General features: G+C 46.5%; 1 protein-coding gene across 1 annotated transcript in view; it reads left to right on the top strand.

The window, feature by feature from the left end:
• P3H1 (prolyl 3-hydroxylase 1) overlaps nt 1-15,494 on the top strand; it is a 28,685-nt gene extending 13,191 nt beyond the window's left edge. The window contains exons 8-15 of the mRNA XM_083752562.1: nt 436-557; nt 1,099-1,226; nt 2,594-2,689; nt 5,411-5,561; nt 5,864-5,981; nt 7,880-7,955; nt 9,938-10,078; nt 14,602-15,494. Of these exons, the coding sequence (XP_083608688.1) occupies nt 436-557; nt 1,099-1,226; nt 2,594-2,689; nt 5,411-5,561; nt 5,864-5,981; nt 7,880-7,955; nt 9,938-10,078; nt 14,602-14,916 (1,147 nt within the window). The 3' untranslated portion in view covers nt 14,917-15,494. The remainder of the gene's footprint in view (nt 1-435; nt 558-1,098; nt 1,227-2,593; nt 2,690-5,410; nt 5,562-5,863; nt 5,982-7,879; nt 7,956-9,937; nt 10,079-14,601) is intronic.
• The last annotated feature ends 777 nt before the right edge of the window (nt 15,495-16,271 follow it).

Below are 16,271 nucleotides of genomic sequence, written 5' to 3'. Positions count from 1 at the left end.
AATATTTAACGCTGTATTGTTTTTAACACTTGATTGGAAGCCGCCCAGCGTGGCTGGGGAAACTCAGCCAGATGGGTGAGGTATAAATAATAAATTATTATTATTATTATTATCCAAGGCTGAGAGGCAGGGACTGGCTCCTAGGTCACCCATTGAGAGCTTATTGGCAAAGTGGGGATTTGAACTCTGGTCTCTCAGGTCCTAGTCCAATACTCTAACCACTACACCATGTTGGCTCTCTGCTTATGTCTCTGCCTTGCTTGTTCTCTCTGGCTTCAAAAGCCTAACTATAGCTCAAAGTTAGACTTTTGAAGCTGGCTCTCCTTCCCACATCTGCATGGGAACTCTTTCCCCCAACTTCAATTGGCTCCATTCCAAGATCTACCTTTTGACCTTCCAGCCAATGACACCGCCCTGTCTCTGCATTCTCTGCAGGGTGGAGCGCGAGACAGCAGCCCGCATCTCGGAAGAGATAGGCAACCTCATGAAGGAGATTGAGAACCTGGTGGAGGAGAAGACGAAGGAGTCCACGGACATGAACAAGCTCGTGCGAGAAGGTGACAGGGCAGCCTGGGTGTTTTTCGGTGACCAAGGGAAAGGGGTCTCTTCCCATGGCTCCTGCTGTGTCTCCAGCTCTTGTGTCCCAACTGCAGGGTCTAATCCCTTTTCTCTGGCGTGGGGAACCTGCGGCCCTCCATAAAGACTCCCAACTCCCTTTATCCTTGACCTGGCTATGTTGACTGGAGATGATGCAGGTTTCAGCAACATCCAGGGGGGCCACACCCCTGACATGCCTCTAACCTAGCTTCTGCCGCCTCCTCTCTGGTTAGACTGCTGCAGTGACTTATGCATGGGGCTGCCCTTGAAGACAGCTCCTAAACTGAAGTTAGGACAGAGCTTGAGATTGTTGACTGGAAGGACGAGGCTTAGTCCCAGCTCCAGCTGCACCCAGCAGCCAATTTGCTCCCCCAGAGAATGGTGGACTACAGCTCCCAGCATCCCTATGGGTTGAGGGTTGATGGGAGGTGGAGTCCAGCAGCATCTTGAAGGGCCTCTAGGTTCCATAATGCCTTGACTGCTTCCTGTTGCCTCACACAGGAGGTCCCTTGGTGTACGATGGGCTTGGCATCACCATGAACTCCAAGCTGCTCAATGGCTCCCAGCGTGTGGTGGTGGACGGTTTTCTGTCCGAAGAGGAGTGTCGGGCGCTGCAGAGGCTGACCAATGTGAGTAGCTGCCCCTCAGGTCCCAGCACAGCACTGTGGATGCTCAGGGAGGCAGCAGCTCACTCTAGAATCTTGGTCCAGGGTGGCTCTTTCTCAGCTCAGCTGCCTTAGCTGTTTGTCTGACCCTGGAGATGCACAGGGATTGAACCACGAGGGGCCTGTTCTCAAGCTCTGCCATTTGGCCTGAGATGAGTCCTGCTTGAGGGACGCGGGTGGCGCTGTGGTCTAAACCACTGAGCCTCTTGGACTTGCCGATCAGAAGGTTGGCTCTTCGAATCCACACAATGGGGTGAGCTCCCATTGCTCTGTTCCAGCTCCTGCCTTCCCAGCAGTTCGAAAGCACGCCACTGCAAGTAGATAAATAGGTACCGCTCTGGCGGGAAGGTAAATGGCGTTTCCATGCGCTCCGGTTTTCACCATGGTGTTTCATTGCGCCAGAATAAGTTTAGTCATGCTGGACACATAACCCAGAAGGCTGTCCGTGGACAAATGCTGGCTCTTTCATCCTGAAAAGCGAGATGAGCACTGCATTCCATAGTCGCCTTTGACTGGACTTAAACGTCCAGGGGTCTTTTACTCTCTTTTTTTACCTGGGGTTTTCACCACAACCCCAGAAGAAAAAGAGGACTGAAATGTTCAGTTTTACTTGGAGTAGACTTGCTAAGATGTGTAAGACTGAATCAGATAAGTGTTGGAGATGCAATGAGGTCAAGGGTACGTTCTTTCATGTGTGGTGGATCTGTAAAAGAGTATTGGGAAATAATTTATAATGAATTGAAAAAAAAAGTTTAAAAGCAACCTTTCCAAAAAGAAAAAAGAAAAACCAGAGTCCTTTTTGTTGGGGATAATTCAGATGGAAATTCCCAGGTGTCAAAAAAGGTTATTTATATGCCACTACGGCGGCTTGTGTTTTGTTAGCCCCAAAATGGAAATCTAGCGAGGTCCCAACCAAAGAAGAATGGCAACTTAAACTGATGGAATACATGCATCTTGTGGATCTAACGTATAGAATAAGAGAACAAGAAGAACATTCGTTTAAAGAAGATTGGAAAATGTTTATTGAATACATGGGGGGAGGGGAATTGTGTACACCTGAAAACATTGGCAGCATTAAGATAAATCCAACAATGTAAATAAGTATCGATGGAAGTAATAATGGAATACGGAATGATTTAGTTTATATAAAATATGCAGGGATTTATGCTATGTAAACTGAACCATGGAAACAGAAGGGAAGTCATTGCTGTTTTAAAGGTTGTATAAATGAATATTCTAAATTGTAAAGCACAATCTGTAACACAAAAAAAATATAAATAAATAAATGTTCAGTTTTTTATATATACCTTCTCTACCCTCTCCCAACGCAGGCAGCTGCCTCTGCCGGCGACGGCTACCGCGGGAAGACCTCTCCACACACCCCCAGCGAGACTTTCTATGGTGTCACTGTCTATAAAGCACTCAAGGTAAGCCTCTGACAGAGCAGAAATCCAGGCTCAGCCTTCTGAACGTAAGAGGGGGGGCCCTGATGGATCAGGCCGATGGCACCCCTAATCCAGCATCCTCTTCGCACCGTGGGAAACCCACAAGCAGGATTTGAACACAAGAGCCATCTCCCCTCCTGTGGTTCCCAGCAGCTGGTATTCAGAAGCATCGCTGCCTCCAACGGTGCAGTTTTGTAGACACGAATTGCTTGGATGGGCCTGTTTCCTGTGTAAATCTCTGTCTTTGTCATCAAAGACGCAGACGGAAGTTGCTTTCAGTGATGTTTGGGCTGTAACAAACACAGAAAGCCTTGCAGCCTCCTCAGCTAGATCCCAACCTTACTGCGGAATAAAAAGCCATGGCCGTTTGTTCCCTCAACTTTTGGGGAGTTTTTGAATTGTCATTGTTAATTTTTCTTACCGATAAACGTTTGTCTTTTTTGTTTTGTTTTTCTTATAATAATTTTTACTGAGTTTTCCATATTTCTCATAATCACATTTTGTCACATATATCAATAACCTTAAACATTGCTCGACTGAGCACCAACCTCCTTCCCTCCCTCTTTCTGACATCTTTACTAAATTCTTAGCATGTCTATATCCCCCTTTTTACTTTCTACCTTCCTTTAAAATTTCACCTCATGATATGTAAATAAGCTCCTTCTATTCACATTACAAAACATTCCAACTCAAACCTAAAACGTTTTCAAATGTTTGCAATTTTCTTTCATATAAAATATAAATTTGCTCCAGTCCTTTTGAAACAGTTCGCCGCGCCGATTCCAGATCTTCCCCGTTTGTCTTTTTTGTAAACAGCTATTGAGGTGGTTGTTTTTGCTGTGTGTGTACCATCAAGCGGCAGGCCTAGGATAGCTCAGCCGGTAGAGCGCAGGAATCTTAATCTCAGGGTTGTGAGTTCAAGCTCCAAGTTGGGCAAAAGATTCCTGCATTGCAGGGGGTTGGACTAGATGACCCTCGGAGACCCATCCAGCTCTGCCGTTCTATGATTCTGCGAAATGTCATGAAATAAACAAATGAACCAGGTGCCTGGGTCAGGGAAGATGGAGCACAGAACTTGTTGTCTTTGGGGCAGTAGTCCATTTTTAAAGCCGGTGAGGGACCAGGGACAGGCCGCTGGAAGAGATCATCAGGGGAGTTGGGCTGGGTGTTCATCAGTATGCAGATGATACCCAGCTCTACCTCTCTTTCAAATCGGAACCAGTGAAGGCGGTGAAGGTCCTGTGTGAGTGTCTGGAGGCAGTTGGCGGGTAGATGGCGGCCTACAGATTGAGATTGAATCCTGACAAGAGAGAAGTACTGTTTTGGGGGGACAGGGGGCAGGAGGTGTATGGGGACTCCCTGGTCCTGAATGGGGTAGCTGTGCCCCTAAAGGACCAGGTGCGCAGCCTGGGAGGCATTCTGGACTCACAGCTGTCCTTGGAGGCGCAGGTCAATTCTGTGTCCAGGGTCTGGTACGCAGGCTGAGACCCTACCTGCTGGCAGACTGTCTCACTAGAGTCATGCCTGCTCTGATTATCTCCCGCTTGGACTATTGCAATGTGCTCTATGTGGGGCTACCTTTGAAACTACAACTAATCCAGAATGCGGCAGCTAGACTGGTGACTGCGAGTGGCCGCCGAGTCCATATAACACCGGTCCTGAAAGACCTACATTGGCTCCCAGTATGTTTCTGATCACAATTAAAAGTGTTGGTGTTGACCTTTAAAGCCCTAAATGGCCTCAGCCCAGTATACCTGAAGGAGCGTCTCCACCCCCATCATTTAGCCTGAGGTCTAGCTCCAAGGGCCTTCTGGCAGTTCCCTCCCTGAGAGAAGTGAGGTTACAGGGAACCTTGCAGAGGTCCTTTATGGTGGTGGCACCTGCACTGTGGAACGCCCTCCCATCAGATGTCAAGGAAATACTGGTAAACGTTTAGAAGATATCTGAAGGCAGCCCTGTTTAGGGAAGTTTTTAATGTTTGACCGTTTATAGTGTTTTTAGTATTCTGTTGGGAGCTGCCCAGAGTGTCTGGGGAAACACAGCCAGATGGGTGGGGTATAAATAATAAGTTGTTGTTGTTGTTGTTATCTGGAACTTGAACCTCCTCTGTGTGCCTCATAGGGCCCTTGTATCTATGGGACCGCCTCTCCTGGTATGCCTTGCAGAGGACCTTAAGGTCCATGAATAACCATAGTTTAGCAGTCCCAGGCCCTAAGGAAGTCAGACTATCCTCCACCAGGGCCTTTTCAGTGATGGCTCTGACCTAGTGGAATGCTCTGTCCCATGTGACTAGGGCCCTTTAGGATTTAACCTCCTTCTGTTGGGCCTGTAAGACAGAGCCATTCCACCTGGCCTTTAATTTGAATTCAGCCTGATCTTTTATTTCCCTTCTCTTCCTTCCCCCTCCCCTTTTATGAAGATCACCTGCTCTGAGACCCCACAGCTAATTCTCCTCTGGCCTCCTCGCTGGCCCAAGTAGGACCAATTCAGCCAGCTAGCCCTGGGGATTATCTAATTGATTTTTGAATATTATTGTTATTCATGTTTTTATACTATATTTTATGTTGCTTTTATAATTAAGTGTTTTAAAGTGTTTTAAATTTGTTGTTAGCTGCCCTGAGCCCGGTTTTTGAACCGGGAAGGGCGGGGTATAAATAAAATATTATTATTATTATTATTATTATTATTATTATGCCTCCGCAGCTGGGACAGGAAGGCAAAGTGCCCATGCAAAGTGCTTACCTCTACTACAATGTGACCGAGAAGGTCCGGCTGGTGATGGAGTCCTATTTTCGCCTCGACACCCCCCTGCATTTCTCTTACTCCCACCTGGTGTGCCGCACTGCTATTGAAGGCAAGTAGGGCATTCTGCACATCCTCTAGCGCAAAACACCCTGCCTCAGGCCACACCCCCTCACCAGGCCACACCTCCTCACCAGCCCTGCCTCACACCTTCTCTGGGTGTTTCTGGCCTGGCTGTAATGTGTCCTCCAACTCTCCCCAGGCCTCTTGCCTGCCTGGAGTTTGCCTTTCCAAACGCACCATGAGGACTTTCTTTCGAAAGCCGGATCCTTGGGGTAATGGAATCTTCGCTGCGAAGCATGGCAGGCTGGCCGCAGTGGTGCAAACTTTCAGCGCTGCCTGTCTCCCATGCAGATAAACAGGAAGACCGGGCAGATCCAAGCCACCCTGTACACGTGGACAACTGCATCCTTAACGCAGAGGCTTTAGTGTGTGTCAAAGAGCCGCCAGCCTACACATTTCGGGACTACAGGTAATGGCTGTGAGGAAGTGGAGAAAATGAAAAATTCCTTCTCCACTGACAACAGCAAGGCACTGCGGTGGTTGTGCTCCTAAGCAGCTTTTTGACCTCTTAAGGAACGGCACAGACCCTGTGCCCCTCTAGATCAGCCTTTCTCAACCTGTGGGTCCCCATCACCCCTAGCTAGCAAGGCCAGAGCTCAGGGATGATGGGAGTTGTAGTCCAACAACATCTGGGGACCCACAGGTTGAGCACCGTTGCTCTAGATGTAGTTGGACTACGACTCCCATCAACCCCAGCCAGTGTACCCGCTGGTCACGGAAGATGGGAGTTATAGTCTATAACATCTGGAGTGCCACAGCTTCCTCATCCCTGGGCTAAAGGCTCCTGGGAGCACCATCCAGAAAGGAGGCTGTGTGTTGTGTCCCTGCATGAGTAGCTGCTCTGCAGATGGGGAACCTGAGGATCTCTAGATGTTGTTGGGCTACTGCAGGAGCTACCAGCCCCAGCCAGCATGGCCAGCAGCCAGGGGTGAGGTGGGAGTTGTAGCTCAGCAACCTCTGGAAAGTCAAAAGTCTCTCACCTTGTTCTTAAGATAGTTGGCAAGGTCTACCTGCCTGAAGACCAGCCCTTTTAGGACAGTGGTGGGGAACCCTTTTTTCTGGTGGTGGGCCAGGTCAGTCAGCAGGGATATGTGTGTTACAGGATTGCATAGTTCACTCCCTCTATCCCTGGAAGACTTCACACAAACAAACACACACTGGGCTCATGTCATGACATCTGCCTTGTTTATTTTCTTTAAAACCTGTGTATCCCAGGTTTTTCCACCAGGGGGCCTCAGAGCCACTCCAAAGGCTCATGTCACCCAGCATGAGAGTAAAGCGATTAAAATACCTATTTAAAATAATGTAAGAGCAGCCTATCAAAAGACCAGCATAGGGAAGACATGTCGGGCACAGGTGGCCAACCTCTGCCAGGTTATTCTTGAAATAGCAACTTGCCGGAGTCCCGTGTCCGGTTCTGGGCACCCCAGTTTTAGAAGGATATCGACAAGCTGTAGCATGTGTGGAGGAGGGCGACCAAGAGGATTAAAGGGTCTGCAAGACAAACCTTATGAGGAGCGGTTGAGGCCGTTGAGTACGTTTAACCTGGAGAAGAGGAGACTGAGAAGTTGATAGGATAGAGCCATCTTCAAATAGGCTGTCTCAAATGAGATATAACAACCTTGTTTTCTGTTCTGTGGGCTGCAACGCTGGCACCCAAGGGAACATGTTTGGTTCACCTATCTGCATACATTTTGCTCAGCCCCTTCTGCTCAGAAGGAGTTGGCGGGGTTTCCAATTTCCATTGTGAACAATGAGGACTAGAATCCCTCTTTTTTTAAAAAAAAAAAAAAAGGAAGGAAGGAAGGAAAAGGGTAGGCAGTTTTGATGCATATTCCCTGCACTATAACAGAGTCTGCCTTTGCTCCGTAATGCACTGCAAATTAGAGTCTGGAGCAGCAGTTGCCATTATGGTCCCCATGGGTGCGATGGTGCCCCTGTGTTCTTCCCCTGGTGTTTGTAGAGCCTCTGAGGGCCCCTCCCCATGGTCACGTGGTAGCAAAAGACCGATTATCTTTTTTCTCCCCTGAGAAGAACATAGAGCTGAAAGGGGAAGTGTGACGCTCTTTCTCTCTTCCTCCTCCAGCTCTGTGCCCTTTTTCAAGTCTCAGATCTGTGGATGTGCCCACGACGCTCTCTTAAAAAGGCAAATGAGCCCCGTGGTCAAAAAACGTAGGCAGCCCCTGAGAAGAGGGTCCTTTAAGGACACTTTCCAAACGAACCAGGTGAAAGTTTGTGTGTTTCTCCGCTCCACCAGAAGGAAAGGCATTGACATAATATCTCCCCCCTCTCCTCTGCTAATTCTAGTGCTATTCTCTACCTAAACGGTGACTTTGAAGGAGGAGCTTTTTACTTCACGGAGCTGGATGCCACGACGGTGACTGTGAGTCGGTCCTTTCTCTTTGTGTTCTGTGCTCTTACGGGTGTCTTTGGGCAAAGGGAATCCCTCCCCCCCCAGGTCATCTTTGCTAGACTCCACAGTCTGTGTGTGACCCTTGGTGCAAACGAGCCAGCCCTGTATTGCCTCCAATATTCGCCCTGCTCAGAGTAGACCCATTGAAGTTAGTGGATTTCATTCGTTTCAGCGGAGCTACACCCCTTCTGTGCTGGATTCCGACGTCTTTCATACATTGCACAAAGAAGCATAATTGGATCTGGACACATCAAAGAAGCGTTTCAGTTAAATGCATTGCAAGCTTTGTACAGTGGTACCTCTGGTTAAGTACTTAATTCGTTCCGGAGGTCCGTTCTTAACCTGAAACTGTTCTTAACCTCAAGCACCACTTTAGCTAATGGGGCCTCCCACTGCCGCCGCACCACTGCTGTGTGATTTCTGTTCTCATCCTGAAGGAAATTTCTTAACCTGAGGTACTATTTCTGGGTTAGGGGAGTCTGTAACCTGAAGCGTATGTAACCCGAGGTACCACTGTATAAGAAATCGGGTTAGCAAAAACGGAACTCCACAGCGCCATCTGGTGTCACGGTGTTAAAATGCACAAACCAACGCATATAAAGTGAATTCTCTTTGCCAATGTAGCTGAGTCGTAGTTCTCTCTTCCGCTTAATGTTAGCGGTTATTCCAGGGCTCACCAACAGATGCACCGGTGCCCCCCTGAGTGCCCATGAGGTCTCTGAGCCTCCTTCCCACTCACTTAGTGGCCCTCAGTTGCCACGTGGTGAGAGTGGTTTGTTTTGTCTCCCCTGAAACTTCCTTCCTAGAAGGAGGAAGTTGGAAGAAGGAGGAAGTTGGAAAAGTCACACTCTTTCCCACTTCCTTCAGATCTGTGTCTTTTTCTGGGAGTGGCAAGAAGGGTGGGGGTAAATACTTTTTTCTTTTCTTTTTTAAATCCTTTTTATATGATTTTACAAAAATAAAACTATAACATTCCAAATGCATATCCACATGTAGATATTACTCTGAATCTCACGACTTCCCCCCCTCACCCTCCATGGGTCCTATTATTAACATTTACAGCTGCATATTATTCCATACTCTATATTTCATATCAGTCCAAATTATTCATGGTAGATAAATAGATAATTTATTACTGTCGGAGACCAAAATCCATGGTGTCTCTTACATTACAAGTGAGATTAAAATCCTGCTAATGTTTCCATCTGCCTGTCGTGGTCTCCTAGATCAGTTATAAATTTTCCCCCTTCTTTTTTAAAGTTTTTGTCCTCTTGGTTCCTGAGTTTCCCAGTCAGCTTTGCCATTTCAGCTTAGTTTGCCATTCCTCTCTGGTCTTCCTTCTATCTCTGGGCTAGTAACATGCGAGCGGCTGTACATAAAAAGTATTTTCTGCTCCTTTGGGATGTCAGTACCTATAACTCCTAATAATAAAGCTTCTGATTTTTTCACAAAAGTTATTTTAAACTTTTTTTTTTCATTTCATTATATATCATCTCCCAGAAAGCTTTTATTTTCTTACCTGCCCACCACATATGATAAAAGGTAACTTCTTTTTCTTTACATTTCCAGTAGGTATTTGTACCTGTTCTATACATTGTTGCTAACTTACTAGGAGTCAAATACAACCAGTATTTGTTCATGAATCCTAATGTGCCCACTGGCCTAGAAAGGCCATTTGCCTTCCAGGTGTTTGGGACTACAACTCCCATCCTATCCCGGCGGGGAGCAATTCAGTTTGGGGTGTGCTGTCCAAATGAAAATGGTCCTCTGATCATTTTTTTAACGTTATATTTTAATCTTGTTTTTAAGTTGTATTTTAATCAATTGTTTTTATACCTGGTGTTAGCTGCCCTGAGCCCGGTCTTGGCTGGGCAGGGCGGGGTATAAATATTATTATTATTATTATTATTATTATTATTATTATTATTATTATCCCCTTTGTTGGTTTCCAGGCAGAGGTTCAGCCCCAGTGTGGCCGGGCTGTGGGTTTCTCATCAGGCTCTGAAAACCCGCACGGCGTGAAAGCCGTGACAAAGGGCCAGCGCTGCGCCATTGCCTTGTGGTTCACCCTGGACCCCCGTCACAGCGAACGGGTATGTAGAATGGCTGTCGCTTTGCCTCACTCCTCCTTTCTCAACCCCACCATGCCCTTCTTTTTCTCCCTCCCCCATATCCAGGCCTGTGTATAAAATTCGGCAAAAAAAAGAGGGTTTTGCTGGGTTTCACTTCTGCATTGCAGGCGACTCGGCCTCAAGTTTTCTGCTTCTGCCCTTTCTCCCAAGAAATTGCTTTCTAAAACACCTGGTTGTTATGCAGAGGGCAGAGGAAGGAAGCCTAGTGGGTAGGCGCCGCATCGAAGGAGATCTTTTGGCTAAATGGTGCTTGCTAAATGACAAGAGCTGTTTAGGTCCCGGATATGGATTCTGAAGATCCATTATTGGCTAAAACTATTTTTTCTTCCCGGTAGGGTCTAGCACCCTTAACATTAACAGACACATGCGAAACAAAAATGGGGAAATCATCACTGCAAGAGGAACCAAGAGAAATGTAGGTTTCACACTGCAGGCTTATCTGTGGATATGAAAAAGCTGAATCCACAATTAAGCAGTGAATAGGGGAATGTTGAGCTGCAATACCTCATGAGTTGAAAGGACAAGGTATCCAGAAATTAAAGATAATGGGAGGGGGTTTATCCAAAGCGAGGTATTTATCCAAAATAGAAATACCCAAATTTAGAAGAGCTTTTTACGTTTGCCGGGTTTAATGTCCTTCCACCAGCAGGGCAAATTTGAAGGCAAACCGTATTCAGAGCGAACATGCCTCTGTGGTTTGAAGGAAGTTGAAACTGCTACTCAAGCCCTACTGCGCTGTCATTACTACAAGGTTATACATTCTATATTTGTCACTCCAGTCACGCAGCAAACCCCCAAGCAGAACTGATGATTATTACTTAAAATACTTAATAGAGAACAGGGAACCAGACACTACTTTCAAAGTGGCTAAATTCTGTGCTGCTTCTATAAAATGAAGGAGACAAGCTCTTAATGAATCTAACAGCCAATGTCTAAGTATAACAATAATAATAATAAAATTTTATTTGTACCCCACCCTCACCGGCCAGAGCCGGACTCAGAGCGGCTAACATCATATAAATAATACAATATGCATAAAAACAAGAAATCAATCGATTAAAATGCATCCCATTAATTTAAATAAGAGTGGAAGAGGGAGAAGTGAGGCGAATATTAAAGGAGGTAAACACGAGGAAGGCTATGGGCCCGGATGGGGTGGCTGGCAGGGTGCTAAGAGATTGTTCGGACCAACTGGCAGGAATCTTTATGAAGATTTTTAACCAGTCTCTGTTCCTCCCTGTCTGAAATCCGCTACCATTATACCCCTGCCCAAAACATCAAAGATAGACAGTCTGAATGATTTTCGCCCTGTGGCATTGACACCCATTATAATGAAATGTTTTGAAAAACTGGCGAGGAAGCAAATCTTATCTTGTCTGCCAGTGGGACTTGACCCTTACCAGTTTGTGTACAAGGCAAAGAGATCCACAGAGGATGCTGTGGCAATGGCTTTACATGCTGTCCTGACTCATTTGGAGAAGCAAGGGAACTACGCGAGACTGTTATTTGTAGACTTTAGTTCTGCATTTAATACCATTCTTCCGCATAGATTGGTGCCCAAATTATTAGACCTGGGACTTCCATCATGTTTGTGCAGGTGGATATTAGACTTTCTATCAAACCGTTCCCAAAGGGTCAGGTTGGGTTCCCACGTCTCTGCGGATCTCATCACGAATACGGGGACGCCGCAGGGGTGCGTGTTGAGCCCGCTTTTATATACGCTCTATACAGCTGACTGTGCCCCCAAATACCCCAGTAATAAGATCATTAAGTTTGCAGATGATACAACGGTGGTTGGTTTAATTACTGCTGGAGAGGGGGAGGCGGCCTATAGGAAGGAAGTTGAGCAGTTGGGGGAGTGGTGCAGGAAAAACAACTTACTCCTTAACTTAAAGAAAACAAAAGAGATCATTGTGGACTTTAGGAAATGTAAATTGAATATTCAGCCACTTCTTATTGAGGGGAAGTGCATGGAACAGGTCTCGGTGTTTCGATTTCTGGGAATGGAGTTGAGAGATGACCTAACCTGGGGAGAAAACAGCAAAGACCTGATGAAGAGAGCACAGCAGAGGTTATATTTTCTGAGAATCCTCCAGAAAAACAATCTCTCAAAGGACCTGTTGATGGCATTTTACCATTGCACTGTGGAGAGCGTATTAACTTATGGTCTCTGTGTGTGGTTTGGGAGCTGCACAGCCAGGGAAAAAACAATGCTATCCAGGGTTGTAAAGACTGTAGAGAGAATAACTGGGTGCACTCTTCCCACCTTAGATCAAATCTATGCTGCCAGGTGCCATAAGAAAGCGGCAGAGATAGCACATGATAGTACGCACCCAGGAAATGATCTCTTTCAGCTTCTGCCTTGTGGAAGAAGGTATTAAAGGCCAGGACTAGCCGCCTGAGAAACAGTTTCTACACAAATGCAATTCTGGTTCTAAACGCAGCATAAGGGGTCTCTGTAGTATAGTGTATTTTAAAATGGGGTTTTAGAGTTCTTAGGGGTTTTTGAATGTTTTATGTAGTTATTATGTAGTTTTATGAGTTTTGTGGTATTTTTATATAGTTTTATGTAGTTTTGTGGTATTTTTATGTAGTTTTATGTAGTTTTTCCAATTTCATTGTTCCGCAAGGGACAATGACAATAAAGATATCGTAATTGTAATTTTCGTAATCGTAATTAAAAAGTTCAAACCGGACAAATGACAATCCTCAGGTTAAAATTGAAAGAGGTTAATACTCGCAAGGACCAACTGTTTCCGCTGATATTATAAGGACCCGTGAATGGGCTGGGAAACCTCCTTCATGCTTGTTCTTATACAGAGAGAAATGAGTCAGACTGAAACCAAACCAAAGGTCTGGCGGAACAGCTCCATCTTGCAGGCCCTGTGGAAAGATGTCAAATCTCAGAGGGCCCTGGTCTCTTGTGAGAGAGCGTTCCACCAGGCCGGTGGTTTAAAATTATGTTTTAAATTAGCAATTAAGGTTTTAGCTTATATGTTTTAGCTGTTTTATATCTGAATTATTTATTGTGTACTAGCTCGCAGAGCTTAATTTTAATCGATTTATGTTTGTATGCTCTCTGCTGTTGTATATGTTACACTCTGGTCAGTGACTGAAATATTCAAGAGCTGTTTGATTGTTGGCCAAGCTGCCTAGGAAGATGGTGTGTTCTCCTTGCCTGCAGGTGTTTAAACCTAGTTGGGTGGCTGAAGCTGCACCCCACAATGAACGGGGGGCTAGAATGGATGACCTCTTAGGGTACAGTTCTACAAAAGGCTTGCTAGTTTGCTCACCTTGTTCTCCTCTCATACCTTTCATAATTTCCCAGGCAGCCCTGTGGAGAAATGTGTTGGGATGTAATTAGATGCTAAGGGAGGATATATTTATTAGATATTACCCCTCCTTCCTCACATTTGTGCATTCAGCAGAGTGCTTAAAAGGGAAGCTTAAATGGGCTAGTGTTCGCCTTTTAGTGTTTGCAATCCCGGATGCTGTAAGGCAGAGTGGATTTTCCTGTTATTTACCCCCCTTTTCTCCCCCTTAAAATAGCAACCACACAGTCTTGTAAAGGGTAAAAATCACTCAGTTTGCCTCCTGAAGAATAACAGATTCAGCCGGTTTGTTCAGACAGGCTTAAAGTAGCAATTCAGTTACTAAAACATGCTAAAGTCTAGCTTAAGATGGAGTCTGAACTTGCAGGTGTTCTCGCGGCTGAGAAGGGTGGAAAGAGGATGAGCCCAGGCAAGGAAGAGGATATACAGCTATGCCTTCTTCCTGCCAGGACCACCGAGTTCTCTCTAGCAGTTTTGCAGGAACACTTTGTGACCCTCAGCCCCTTCATGCGCCTTCTGGCAAAACATGAGTCGTTGGTTAAATATCCTGCACAATGGGCAGCTGCTTTAGGTGCGGCTGCAGTTTTGCGGTCATAGCACCTGCTTTGCATGCAGAAGGTCCCAGGCGGAGCGCATTTTGGGAGCCCCTGTTGTAGAAACGGTAATGTCAGATGGCAATGGTGGTTGCTTGTGAGTAACCAGTCAGGACTCTGACCTGTCTTTTGCAGGTTTTATTTTGGTGCAAAACTAGTTACAGTGCAGAGCCACAAGTTCATGTCTGCCTCAATCGCTAGCAGAATCCAAGAGCTTTGTCACCCCCAGCCTCTTCCTTCCTTCTTTGCGTTTTACACCTCTGTGCAGGGTGGGTGACGGAAGGGGCGTGCTTCCCTCCTGGCCAGCTTGGCCAGGAGCGGTGCTGAGGCTCCCAGCAGCATCCTCTGGTCCTTTCCCCTCTTCCCCACTGGAGGTGTGGCTTTCCTCACCACAGGAAGAGGAACTACTTCGCAAGATTTTCAGAGGTTCCCTGTAACCCAGCTGCCCCTCTGCTTCCCTACCCTGTTCCGATGGCAGTACCCTGACAGATAATAATGAGAGCTGAACCCCATCCCACCCCACCCCCTGTAACAAAGTCTCCTTCCTCATCCGCCGCAGGAGAGAGTCCAGGCCGACGACCTGGTGCGGATGCTGTTCAACACGGAGGAAACAGAGTTGCCTCCAGAGAAGGAGACCGTGGCGGAGAAAAAGATCGTGGCAGAGAAGGAAATCGTGGCAGAGAAGGAGATCGTGGCGGAGAAGGAGATCGTGGCAGGGAAGGAAATCGTGGCGGAGAAGGAGATCATGGCGGAGAAAGAGATTGTGACGGAGAAGGAGATCGTGGCAGAGAAAGAGATCGTGGCAAAGAGTTCCACGCCAGCCCCAGCAGAAGACCCTGAGCAAGACGCCACTTTAGGGAAAGACGAGCTGTAATCTCCCGCACGCCAACACACAAATGTACACAACCAAGAGAGCCCAACGAGAGGCACCAACAGGCAGAACTTTTGGGACACTGAGAAGCATAGTGGACCGCCAGCCTGTGGATTGGGACCCTCGTCCGGCACACAAACAAGACTGAACATGACCACCTCCCAAGTGCCTTACATACGGTTGCTGTGGCCCAGGAGGATTTCTTTGGGGGGAGAAGGGGGAAGCTTCCTGTTTCTGTCTGCCTCTCCCTCCCTCTCCCCCTCCCCTGATGTTCTGTTTCTCCAAAGGGGGCCACACCACCAACTGTGTTTTCTTTTTCCTCTTCTTTTTTTAAGGGTCCGGAGGGGTAGCCAGTTTTGTGGTGGCAGGGATAGCTCTGCTGCCCAGAGACATGAATTCAAATCCCCACTCAGCTGCGAAACTTAGCAGGCGACTTGTGGGCCGGTCGCCATCTCCAAATCTAACCTACCTCACAGGGTTGTTGTGAGGATAAAAGCAGGGGCAGCCCAACAGGCCCTGTCCTGAGATCTGTGGAGGAAGAGTGGGATGCAAATGTACCAAATAAAATAAGATGGATACCACTTTCCTGCTCCAGAACAAGTAAGTGTCTCGTGTAGGTGGAAACCAGTCTTCATACAGAGGTAAAATTTGCATTAGTTCCCCGCCCTCTTTTGCCTCTTGCCCTGCCCACCATGAACATGTGGCCCCTACCTTGAAGTAGAGGCTGGATGGCCATCCGTCAGGGGCGCTGCAGTTGAGTCCTCCGTTGAGCAAAGGGGTTTTATTCCGGAATGACCGCCAAAGCCCTTTCCAGCTCTAAAATTCTATGATTCTGAGTGTCACCCAGTGGCTTGAGCACTATATGTAAAACAAAGTAGACAAAAGATTCTGCCTATAGGCTAAAGCAGACACGACACAAGAGGAAACTAAATGGGGGGGGGGGAGAAGGAAATGAGATGATGGGCTGACATGAAATGGGGGAAAGGAGTTCAAAAAAGGGGAATGTTCAGTGAGATGAAGGAAAATGTATGTCCTAGGACAGGGTAGTTCAATCTGCAGCCTTTTTGGCAGCCCTTGGCAACATTCAAGAAAAAAATAATCTTAAAGCCTTAAAATTTTATTTTTTATGTCATGCACCATTAACAAAAGCGCATGCAATCTGCATATTAAATTTATTTAACAATTAAATCTTATTAGTTTTGTATTTCTATATGTATTTAATTAAATACATGGTGTATATTAAATGAGTTTAAATATATTGCAAACCCTTCAATTTACAATAGGGACAATTTAATTCGGCACGTAGCCCATAGGTTCCGTGCCAAAATACTCTTGCTGTCCACTTGGTATGAAAAGCT

This window comes from Podarcis gaigeae (assembly GCF_964106915.1).
Source record: "Podarcis gaigeae genome assembly, chromosome: 8".
NCBI lineage: Eukaryota > Metazoa > Chordata > Lepidosauria > Squamata > Lacertidae > Podarcis > Podarcis gaigeae.
The sequence above is the reverse complement of the archived record's forward strand: the minus strand, read 5'-3'. Positions and strand labels throughout refer to the sequence as shown.